At 43.1% G+C, this 12,030-nt stretch overlaps 1 protein-coding gene across 1 annotated transcript in view; it reads left to right on the plus strand.

Moving 5' to 3' along the window:
* DIS3L2 (DIS3 like 3'-5' exoribonuclease 2) overlaps positions 1-12,030 on the plus strand; it is a 349,252-nt gene that overhangs the window by 150,773 nt on the left and 186,449 nt on the right. The window contains exons 7-8 of the mRNA XM_032857493.1: positions 6,406-6,506; positions 11,681-11,928. Coding sequence (XP_032713384.1) covers positions 6,406-6,506; positions 11,681-11,928 — 349 coding nt within the window. The remainder of the gene's footprint in view (positions 1-6,405; positions 6,507-11,680; positions 11,929-12,030) is intronic.

Here is a 12,030-nt window from a genome sequence, read left to right on the forward strand (position 1 = left end):
CCTGGGGACTTTCTGTCACTAGTAATGGTGGGCTATCATTCAAACACACTTCTGCCTGCTGAAACAACTAAAAATACTTGCATAAAGTAAAAAAAAAAAAAAAAAAGACCCCAAACTTTGAACATTAAAGAGCAGACAATATTGCGTATTTGACCAGCAGTAATGGGGGACAGAAATAAAGCAGCTGGGGTCTCACAAGAAGCTGGGACTCCAAAGGGCTCTGCCATGTGGGTGAGCTCACATGGAATTACAACCCAGGTTCAAGCTGACTGGGTCAACCAAGGAATCTCAAGTCTTGAATTGGCTTAAGGGCTGGTATTCCTCCAGGCACCTGGCAAAACCAAGTGGAAATCCTTTCCGAAGGAAAGTTTCTTCAACCCAGGCCTCAAATTATTCATTGATGAGCATGTAAATATAACCAGGCACCCAAGGAAACCATATCGCAGTGGCAAGAACCATCAACAACCACATGCAATAGAACCAGCCCTTCATACATGTTATCAGATCATGGAATCTGTAAGCAACTACTGTATTTAAAGAAATAAAAGATAAGCGTGAACATATCTGCAAAGAGTAGGAAACTACGATATGTGACAAAGCAAATTGGAAAAGGAACCTAATAAAAATTCTAGAAATAAGCATAACTTTAATGAAATTAATTCAGTGGATGAGGAAAAATGTAGTATATTTGATAGCATAGTTTAAAGAAGAATGCCTCAGTGGGTGAATTTAATAGAAGACTGGATAAAGCTGAAAAAAAAATTAACAAACTAGAAGACAGTAAAAAAAAAATTATTCAGAGTATAACATGGATAGACAAATAGAAAACACAGACAAGAAGGGTATAAATAAGTTAAAGTCTTAGAAGGAGATGAGTGAAAAAATAAGCAAAATGAAATTTAAGGGTACTGGCTGAAATTTTCCGTAACAGCTGAGATACCAAACCACAGATTTAAGATGACTAATGATTGCAAGTAAAATTTTTTAAAAATCCTAACTTAGGTGCATCAAGATGTAAATCAAAAGCCAAGAGAAAATCATAAAACCAGCTAGAGAAAAAGATTCTCTTCATAGGAGCAGCAGACTGACCTTTTACCAAATATGATTCTGATCATGGCATTCTCAAAATTTTCAATAGCTTTCTGTTCCTATAATATAAAATACATGCTCTTCAGCATGTCATATAAGGCCTTTCATGCCTGGTCTCTTCAGCTTATTTGAACATTGAACCTTCCTCCTTCTCCCATTTATTCTCAATTGTGTGCCTTTGCACATGTTCCTCACCCTTTCTGGGATGTCATTTGTTTAACTGGATAGATTGAAACTCCTTTTGCCCAATTTCTTGCCTTTTTCTTCACATTACCCCCACTTGGCGTCACAGTCAAATCATCTGAAGACCTTTTGATGCATTTGTGAAGTGTTAAGAATCATGAGACTTGTTAGTCTGTTGTTTATATATGAGAGGACCAAATCAAGGTAATTTTTTTTAAAGATTTTATTTATTTGAGAGAGAAAGAGACAGAGCATGAGTGGGGAGAGGGGCAGAGGGAGAGGAGACAGAATCAAGCAGACTCCTTGCTGAGTGAGGAGCCCCACCCTGGGCTCGATCCCAGGACCCTGAGATCATAACCTGAGCTGAAGTCTGATACTTCACACTGAGCCATCTAGGTGCCCCCAGAATCATTTTTCTTACCAGAATCAGGTATTAGGTTTGCACTTGATAGATGTAAGTGGCCATACCAACCCTACCAAACCATGGCATTTTACTTTTTAAATGTTTAAAATAGAAGTTTTAGACAATCTGTAGAAAGAGATTAGGATTTCACTCGACTTTCCTTCCTAGAGTATGTGTTGGGGGATATAATGAATAGTTGCTTGTATTAGTAGTTTATCTATTTCCTAGAAAATTCTCTCTTTTAGATGAAGAATTTTGGTAGTCACTAGTTTCTAGAATCTTTTGAACTAGAAGGGGCCACAGAGTGCATGGGCCATCTCTGCCTTCACTATGGCAAAACCAAAGGCTGTGGGGACGCATAACCCTCCACCCTTATGAGGACTTCCAGCCTGCCCTGTTCAAGTAATTTCATCATAGAGTTTTAGTGCTCTGTCAAGCCATTTTTTCCTGATATTCAATCAAAAGCTCCTTTAATTTAAGCCCATTTTTCATATACTAAGTCATCCATTGTGATGGAAATATACTTAGCGTCATTCTTCTCAGACATGTCTCTCCAATTTCATCTCTCTTTGCTCTCACTGCCACTGTCTAATTCAGATTCTGATTGTGTCTCAGCTCGACAGCAGCCCTGCTCCCAGCTTTCTAAGATCTTCATTCAGCATTGCTTCCAAACTCATAGCCCTGAGACATATATGTCCCTTACCATCAAAATGCTTAATAGGATAGTGTCCAGGCTTGTCAGTTCATGGTTTAGATCTTATGTTAGAAAGTATGTTCTGTTGAGAATGGAGTTAAATCATAAAATATCAGTGACTTAAATAAGAAAGAAACCTATTTCTATGTTATATAAAAGAAGACCAGAGGTAGGCAGGCCAGGGCTCAGAGAGTAGTTCCATAGTTTTAAGCCCATTCTGTTGTGCTGCTCTCTGGTGTAGAAACACCCTTGTCCTGCAGCCTCTGGGACCAAGATGAGTGCTTGAGGTCCAGCTGTCACATCCACATTCCAACCAGCAAGAAGGAAGAAAGAGGGAAGGCTGGGCCTCCGTCTTTTAAGGACACTTCCCGGAGGTCACTTACAACACCTTCACCTGCATTTTGCTGGCTAAAACTTAGACATATAGGCTACACTAAGTTGCAAGAAAGCTGAAAAATGTAGTCTATTAACTAGGTTTCCCCAATTTCCCAGCTGAAATTGGAGTCCTTGTTGCCAGGAAAGAAGAGACTAGATCTTGGGCAGTAATCAGAGTGTCTGCCGCAGGACCTTTCTGCCATCCTCCTTCCTCTCCGCACCCCAGAGCCTTCTCACCCAGCCCTTGTATCTTCAGGCTGTTAGTGGCTACAATAAACCTCTTGCTAGTCCTTTACCCTGTCAAGCCTTTTCCCAGCTCTGGGCCTTACCTGCAGTGTCCTTTCACTTTCTCATCTCTCTCACATCCATACATCTTACAAGCCCAGGTCACTCCCTCAGGGCAGTTTTTTTAATCTCCTTAACAGTGACAACATAACACTAATTCCTGGAGCCAGATAGCAGTGGAAGAAGAGCTTTCTGAACTTAGTAGTGGAACACACTTGGGTTTGAATCTCTTCTCTCCAGCTTGGCCTGGAAAGTACAGAAATGGAAGGACTCAGCCTACAGACTGTGTTTAAACCACAGCCTGGACCTCTCTTCGAGTTCCAGACCTTTATATTGAACTGCTTATTCAGCGTCATCATTTGAAGGTTTCATAGGTAGCTCAAAGAGGAACACCTCAGAAGTAGAACTCGTGGTTTCCACCTCCTCCTCTAGTCTCTCCTGTGCCAATAATGATACCTCTATCAAACTAGCTGCAGATGTCAGAAAGCTGGAAATCACCCTTCACTTCTCATAGCTAATGATCTGTAGGGTTTCCTGTCTGATCACCATTAAAATCTCTTTGTTCAAGTGTACAATGTGCCTGATGTTGATCCTTTTCATTCCCTACAGTGCCTCTATCGAAGCACCATCCTCACATGTCTGGACTGCTCCAGTAGCTCTTCGCTGGCCTCCCTGCCTCTGCTCTCAGCCTGCTTGAACCTGCCCTCGGGCAGTGTCACTTTCATGCACAAATCCTTGCCAGCTTCCCCTTGTATCCAGGTTCCAATTTAGGACGTGTCAATCCTAGAAGACGTCAGCTGACTTGACTCCTGTTACCGCTCACCCTCATCCCTTGCATGCCCGTTCTGAGCCTCACTATGCTCCAGCTACCTGGTTTTCTTTCTGTTCCTCGTTTGTGCCAGGCACCTCTCACCTCTGTCCCTTCCCAGTACCATTTCCTACCTGGGGTCTTCTGTCCCTTTCTTTATTCCTCAACACACCATCCTGCGGTGTCAGTTTAAATGTCACTTCCATGCAGGGCCTCTTTTCCTGACCTCTTAATCTAAGTTGTATATTGAGAGAACTCTTCCTCCTTGAAACTGTTCTTTCCTTCTTCGCCTTCATCACGATTTATTGATTGAGTGGTTATTTATTGAATATCACTCGTGCATAAAGTATATGTTCTCTAAGGGCTGGAACCATATTTCTTTCATTCACTGAATCCTTAATGCGCATTGCTCAATAAATAGACATGGAATAAATGAATAAATGAAGAATCTCATGATTAAACAGTGTGTCAGATCTCTCATTAACCTGACAACTTTGCTGTTAGGGTAGGGAGACGTAGTTGTTGGAAACCTATGAAGGTGGTTCACCTTTCTAACCTGTAATTGTGTTTCCTCACATTTGTTGAACGTATCTCTGATGCTCACCTGCAGGGCTGAAAACTTCAGTTTGATTGATTGTAATGCATCTTTGAACAAAGCTTCGTTTCTGTCAGGATATCCTTATGAACTCAGAACCTGGAAAGGTCATGTGTAGGTGTGATATTGGAAAATCACAGTTGGGCTCGCTTCCTTGGCTACTCCTCTTTCTTTGGATGCAACCTGGCATAACCTTTGGAACAGAAGACTTGCTTGTTGTTAGGGTGGAGTCCAAGGCAATAGTCATTTTAAGTTGGAACCATCAGTGACTGTGATAGAAGGTTGCATGCCCAGGATTTGGGATGCCTTAGAAAACCCCCTTGATTGCCAACTCTTGAGACTTAAAGTTCAGATAGCAGATATCTAGGTAGAATGTGCTGGTTCATGGTATTTCCAGCCTCCTAATCTTTCCTGAATGACCTCGTTCTGTGGAGCACACTGGCAAGATACGTTATGGAGCAGATCAACAAGTTGTGTGGGTTTTTTTCCTCCCCAAGAGTATAAAAGATGTGGTTCAGGAAGCGTCTAATGACCTTGGAATCCTAAACTATGGTCTAAAATCCTGAACTGTGGATATCATCTAAGATGGATATCCTCTTTTACTAATGGACAGGGTGATCAACAATGGGAAAGTTCTCATTTGTTTTTTTCTTTTGGGAAAACATTGAGAATTCTGCTTTCAGTGGGCACTATGGTAGGCATATTTCAGCATAGATGGAAAAGCAAACAGTTGATCATTCTTAAACCCCAGTAGGTCAGATCATGTCAGTGTTTCCAGAGTACGCCCAGAATGGTAAAACTTGGCCTTAAAACTGAGCTTTGGCTAAGAGGCAGCCAGTCCTGAAAAGGATTTATTTATTTATTTTGGCCTTGGTAATGTCTAAATGATGATAAGTACAAGTCTCTCTTAGCTATCTGGAGTGGAGCCCACATGAATGCGCTGTGACCCCTAAAATCCAGAAACTCCAGTATAGTTGGATAAGACTATTTTGTGGGGGATCTCTAAAGTAAAATATGAAAATACAAAATATTAAATGTTCAGAAGTGTGTAATTTGCTGCATTTGTTCATGAGTGGTTTTAATACTTCTGGTACAGAGCCTAACTTCCCTCTTTATTAGGGAGATGTGGTTTCAGTTTCTTGGGTGAATGTGCATTTTATAAGTTTCTTAAGAAAGGAAATTAAACATTTAAAGACATTAAATACTCTTTATATAATGTCACTAAGAAAAGCCAGGAAAATCAGGGTTGGCTTATTTATTTATTTATTTAATAAATATAATCTATTTTCCCCCATTTTGTTTGTTATGGCTGGTACCAAAGTACTTTTAAAAGTTAACATTTATTTTGATTTCAGCAGATGTGCATAATAAATTAACCTATCTCTCTTCTTCACTGTGGGCTGGAGCAGTATTTCACATCTAGTATGTTTGGCATTTTGACGCCTAACCCATTTAGCTCAGTTCAGCGTAGTTCGATATCTCTACTTATATGATGCTTAGCATTTGAATAACGTTAAATAGCTCAAATGTGGGCCCCTGAGTGTAAGCACATTCATGCAAGTTGGTGATGTGATTGACCTTAGCTGAGTCTCCTGACTACTGTGGGCTAGGGTTTCCTTTTCTGTAAAGTGAGTAGTTTAGGATAAATAAACGGTGCTCCAAATTTAAAATCCCACCTGGCGCCTGGTTGGCTCAGTCCGACTCTTGGTTTCGGCTCAGGTCAGGATCTCCTGGGTCGGGACACTGAGACCCGCATTGGCTCCTGCTCAGCCAGGAAGGAGTCTGCTCGGAAGATTCTTTCCCTCTGCCCCTCCCCGCACTCACGCTCGCACACTTGCATGTGCGTGCTCTCTCTCTCTCTCTCTAAAAAAAAAAAAAAAATCTTAAAAAAAAATCCTGTGAGTGTGTATGCCTATTAGATAGGCATCTAACTGATTCCTCTTCTCTCTTTTTCCTCTCTCTTTTTATTTTAGGAAAAGAGGATGCTGATGCTCCCGTTACAAAAGATGAGAGCACCTCCACATCACAGGACCCAAGAGCTTTACCGGAGAAGTCGCTGCAAAGATCAGCAAAGGTCATTGCCCACAGATTTTCTGCATATGTCCAAATGACTGTCACCTGAGCTACCTGTCAGAGGGGTCTCATGCAATTCAGTGGGAGCAAGGAATCATAAAAAGCTAATATTTTGTATAACTTTAAAGGGATACATATATGTTGATTTGCCTGTGTTTGGATGAAAGTCCACAGACTTTCCTTTGTGTGTAGGTATGTTTACTGAAGTTCTGTATTATCTTTTTCTGCTTAAACCACACTCATAATGTGACGTCTTTTTTTTTTTTTTTTTAAGATTTTATTTATTTATCTGACAGAGAGAAACACAGAGAGAGAACACAAGCAGGGGAAGTGAGAGAGGGAGAAGCAGGCTTCCTGCCAAGCAGGGAGCCTGATGTGGGGCTCAATCCCAGGACCCTAGGATTATGACCCGAGCCGAAGGCAGACACTTAAGGACTGAGCCACCAAGTTTCCCCTAACGTGACATCTTTGATTTCCAGTTCGGGTTATGTAAAGTGGAGTGAGAATTTAGGCACTACGTGAAACAGTATGAATGTAGATGCCTTCTATATTCTTAGTTTTTTGCTTCAGTTTTTTTTATTGTTGTCATGTCCACATCAAATTCAAAAGTAAGTTTTTAATGCCTTTTTTAGTTTTCCCCCAAGTATTTAATTTAGTTATTGTAGACACAAAAAACTGCTTTTGCATCCTGTCTGTTGTTTTGCATAGTTCAGTTTTATTTTTCAGTTATATATGCTAGTGGCATATTCAGATATGGGATCAAACACGGCTGACCCTAGCTGTGCAGATAGCTTGTGGTAGAAGAAGTGGTTCAGTGGGTGGTAATAAGCAGGAGGCTTTCTCTGCCACAGACCCCCTTCAGCATGTTCGACTTGCGGTGGTAGTGTTGCCCCTCAGTCTAGCACCTCTTGCAGATTGACACGAGGAATTTCTGAATTATATTACATTTATGTTACCCTCAACTGCCTACCAATTGTTTTAATAAGCATTTTGAATACTAATCATATACCCATATACCAGGCAGCATGCTAGGTATAGAAGATTGTAATGAATGAAAAGCCTGTGGGCTAGATCTGGCTTATAAACTTGTGTTTTGTGTGACTTCTGCAGCATTTAAAAATTTTGACTAAGTAGCTTACTAAAAAAAAGAGAGAGAGAGAGAGAGACTTCTGGCTTCTCTTGATGAAACAAAACATCCGACAACACTGGGCCACATTCTTCAATGACTTTAGTCCGAGCTGAGTACAGGCCCCCCCCTGTAGGTGGAACTTGTGTTCTGCAGTTTGCTGCTGCCCCCTCAATGGTACTCTCTCTCTTGCTGGTTTGGTTTGTTTGTTTTGATAGCTTCTTAGTGAATTCAGTAAAAAAATCACAAGGCAATGCAGCACATGTATGGAAAATTTACACTGTGACCAAGTCATTTCTCCAACTAATGTAGGAATCACAGGTGATGTCAAGCTACTTCATATACTTCTCGTGCTGTCAGATATTAAAACAAAAAACAAGGACTTCTAGTTCAGACAAGAGGGCATAGACTCGTTTCTCCTTGTTCTTTCCTGGTAGTACAGCTATAAACCCTGGAAAATAACAGGAGGCAGAATTCCGAAGGGTGAAGAGAGGAAGGCAAGTCAGTTAGGGACTCCTCCCTCCTCCTCCAGAAGTAGGAAATGACTGGTGAACACCAGTAAGGAGGATCCTCCCCCAACAAGTATATGGTCCAGGAGACCTTTTCCCTCATGGGTCTGAGACCCTGCTTTCCCAGCCAGAGACCCTCGGCACACAGGCAGCAGCAGGGTCCTACCACAACTAACAACCTGGATGGGAAGTTTCTTTGTCCCTGCATGGACATGAATCTGTTCCTGATCTGTACTGGAGAGACCAGGTGGCCAGCCCTGAGGAAGTTCTCCTCACCCCCTCAGGCAGTACTGGCAGAGAGCGGCTGGAGCCCCAGTGGTTGCATGTCAGCCAGACATCAAAATGCTACTGTGCAGTCTTTGCTGATGAAATTGTCATTGGAACTAGAGCCCACAAAAGTAGTTCAGGGTCTCTGTGCTAAAACAAGACAGGGTGACCTGCCTTCTAAAAGAAAACATTTCAGTAAGACCTTGCATCTCCCAACATAATAGTCAAAAGGTCCAGGTACAGAAGAAAATCGTTCATTATACCAAGAACCAGGACATCATCACCTGAGTGAGGAGAGACAACTAACTGATGGTGACACCAAGACGGTGCAGCTGACGGTGACTTGAAATCAGCCATCATAAATACGCTTCAACAAGCGATGAAAAACTCAAAACAAGTGAGAAATTAGAAAATCTCGGCAAAGAAATAAAGGTTATTAAAAAAAAAAAAAAGAACCAAGTGGAAATTACAGGACTAAAAAACACAGGAACAGAAATAAAATACTCAGAGGACAGACACAGTAGTAAAGGTGACTCAGCATAGAATTAGTTAACTTGAGAAGAGATCAGTTGAATTTACCCCGCTGAACAGAGAGAAAATAGACTAGAAAAAGTGAACAGAGCTTCAGGAAGTTGTGGGACTATAAGGTAGATTCAGCATTCAGACCACTGGAGTCCTAGAAGGAGGGGAGCATCAGGAGAGTGGGGCTTATAGACTGTGCTAACTGGGAGCAGGTTAAAAATACCCGAGAGATTTTGAGGTTGGAGCAACGATTATATAACATGAATGTGTGTAGAATGGTGTCCATCTTCTATCTGCATCATTGTAATTCTCCTCTTTCTTTTTTTAAAGATTTTATTTATTTATTTGACAGAGAGAGAGATCACAAGTAGTCAGAGAGGCAAGCAGAGAGCCTGATGTGGGGCTCGATCCCAGGACCCTGAGATCATGATCTGAGCCAAAGGCAGAGGCTTAACCCACTGAGCCACCCAGGCGCCCCTGTAATTTTCTTCTGATGGACTCCATAGCTTGTGTTTGAGGTTGGAGAATAGCAGTGGCCAAACTGTCCCAGAATTGAGGATTTTCTAGGGTGGGTGCAGTGGAAGGGGAAGAGAGGTGAGGCATTTGACGACAGAGGTGAGAGGACTAGAAGTGCTGGAAGATGATGTCCCTCAGAGGGAGGAAAGGATTCAGGCTGAAGAAGTAGCAAACAGACACAGAAAGCAGGCTGCGGTCAAGGCGCCAGTAGGCTTGATGTGGTGAAGAAGCCATGGAGCAGGGCCCAGGAGAGTAGGGGACCTGGACAATGGGTCAGTCTGAGATGATTGGGATTAGATCTGAGGATGCTGAGTGGTGGCCGTGAGGATGAGTTGCCAAAATGGAACGGAAGTGAGGGCCACTGGTACTGAGGAGGTATGGGGACTGTGAGGGCAAGACAGTGGCTGAGTCATTCACTGGGAAGTGTAAGCCAGGTACTGCAGAAAAACTAGGAGGTCCGTGGATGACAGTAACAAGAAGGCGACAGCCTGAACCATGAAAGGTTGCAGGCATGCACACGAGGTGGGAAGAGTATGGTCTGGATGTGACAGTACAGGAAAACAAGGGCCTGAGTGTGGAGAAGGAGCAGCATCTGTCCAAAGGGCCTGGGACAGACAAACACACGTGAGGACGCAGTCAAGGATTCCTGTACAGAGGACACGGCAGCTTGTTCAAAACAGTGGTGTTTTCCAAGGAGGAAGGAAGGGTCAGGAGAATGAGAGCGTCTCACGGGACTGAGATTTGCGGAGAGGACAGATGTCCTTCGGGGTAGCAACCAGGTGTCCCTGGGGCAGAGGAGAGGCACGCTGCCTGGTTGGAGGCTCTTGGCAGACAGACTGAGGCCCCACGTGGAGTCAGAGACACGAACAAGAGCGGCAGCCAGCTCACCAGCAGTCTGGACCTTTGCTCAGTGGTCAGAGTGGAATGCTGGCAAGTAATTTGGTGAGCGGGTCAGAGTGCAAACTGTCTGCAGTGGGAAAGGGGAATAGTTCAGGGAGAAGAACTTCCCAGGGTGGGTGAGGGGGATTCAGCTTCTTCGAGAATGCGTCTCTCTTGGTGGAAATAGTATGTCCTTGTAATGCTGTGGTGGCCTGAGTCTTGGCCTGGTGAAATGAGAGAATGGGTTTAATGTTGGAAAGAAGGAAGGTGAAAAGGTTTCCAGCCTTTGGTTTTTTATTTGTATTTATTTATTTTTTTATTTTTTTAGAGAAGGAGGTAAAGAGGGTGAGCAGTGGTGGCAGGGGTTGGGGGGTAGGGGGTGGGGAGGAGGGAAAGAGAGAATCTTAGGCAGGCTCCACGCCCAGTGTATTGCCTGATACGGGGCTCAATCTCACAACCCTGAGATCGTGACCTGAGCTGGAATCAAGAGAGCCCCAACCTAGTCACCCAGGCACCCAGGTTTCCAGCTTTTAAGGGCATAATAAAGACCAATTCCTTATTTATGTTTAATAACATTTTTTTTTTTTTTAAAGCAACTCTTCATGTGAGAAAAATGTAATGCAGGGCAAATACTTGGAACCATACTTCCTGCTAGAGTCTTACATACGTCCTTAAGACAAAGGTCTTTGTTATAAAAGCAGTTTCATGGGTACCTGGGTGGCTCAGTGGGTTGAGCCTCTGCCTTCAGCTCAGGTCATGATCTCAGGGTCCTGGGATTGAGCCCCGCATCGGGCTCTCTGCTCAGCAGGGAGCCTTCTTCCCCTCCCCTTCTCTGCCTGTCTCTCTGCCTACTTGTGATCTCTCTGTCAAATAAATAAATAAAATCTTTAAAAAAAAAATAAAAGCACTTTCATGTAATATGTCCATGTATTGCATGGTTTGCCTTGGATAACCATGCTTGCTAGATACTTAAGTTGTTGCAGCTTAAATATGCATCACTTAGGGACCACGTGGGTGGCTTAGTTGGTGAGCATCTGCCTTTGGCTCAAGTCATCATCCCGGCATGCTGGGATCAAGCCTCACATCGAGCCCGCATCAGGCTCTCTGCTCCTTCTGCTTCTCCCCCTCTGCCTGCTGCTCCCCCTGCTTATGTTCTCTCTGTCAAATAAATAAATGAAGTATTTTTAAAAATATGTGCATTATTCAGTCACAGAGCATCACTGAGAGGCCCTTCGTTTGGACCTAGAGAAACTGCTGGGCCTAGCTAATCGACCAAATAATATCTTGCCGACTTCTCCCAACTGTTATCCAGCCCTGTAGATAAACAAGATTTGACTATATCTTTGGTGTTTTCAGGTGGTTTACATCTTGGAGAAAAAACATTCCCGGGCAGCAACTGGCTTTCTCAAACTCTTGGCTGATAAGAACAGTGAACTGTTTAGGAAATACGCCCTCTTTTCTCCCTCGGACCACCGAGTGCCTAGAATTTATGTGCCTCTCAAGGACTGTCCCCAGGACTTTGTGACCCGGCCTCAAGATTATGCCAACACACTGTTCATCTGCCGCATCGTGGACTGGAAGGAGGACAGCAATTTTGCCCTGGGGTAGGTGATCTCTGGCAAGAAAAACCACAGAGCGCACACAGAGCTCAGTTTAGGTGGCCTTTTGGTAAACGCTTTTGTGTATTCTAATTATTATTTCTTTAT

Source organism: Lontra canadensis, unplaced genomic scaffold (genome assembly GCF_010015895.1).
Source record: "Lontra canadensis isolate GAN:19392208 unplaced genomic scaffold, GSC_riverotter_1.0 scaffold13, whole genome shotgun sequence".
Lineage (NCBI taxonomy): Eukaryota > Metazoa > Chordata > Mammalia > Carnivora > Mustelidae > Lontra > Lontra canadensis.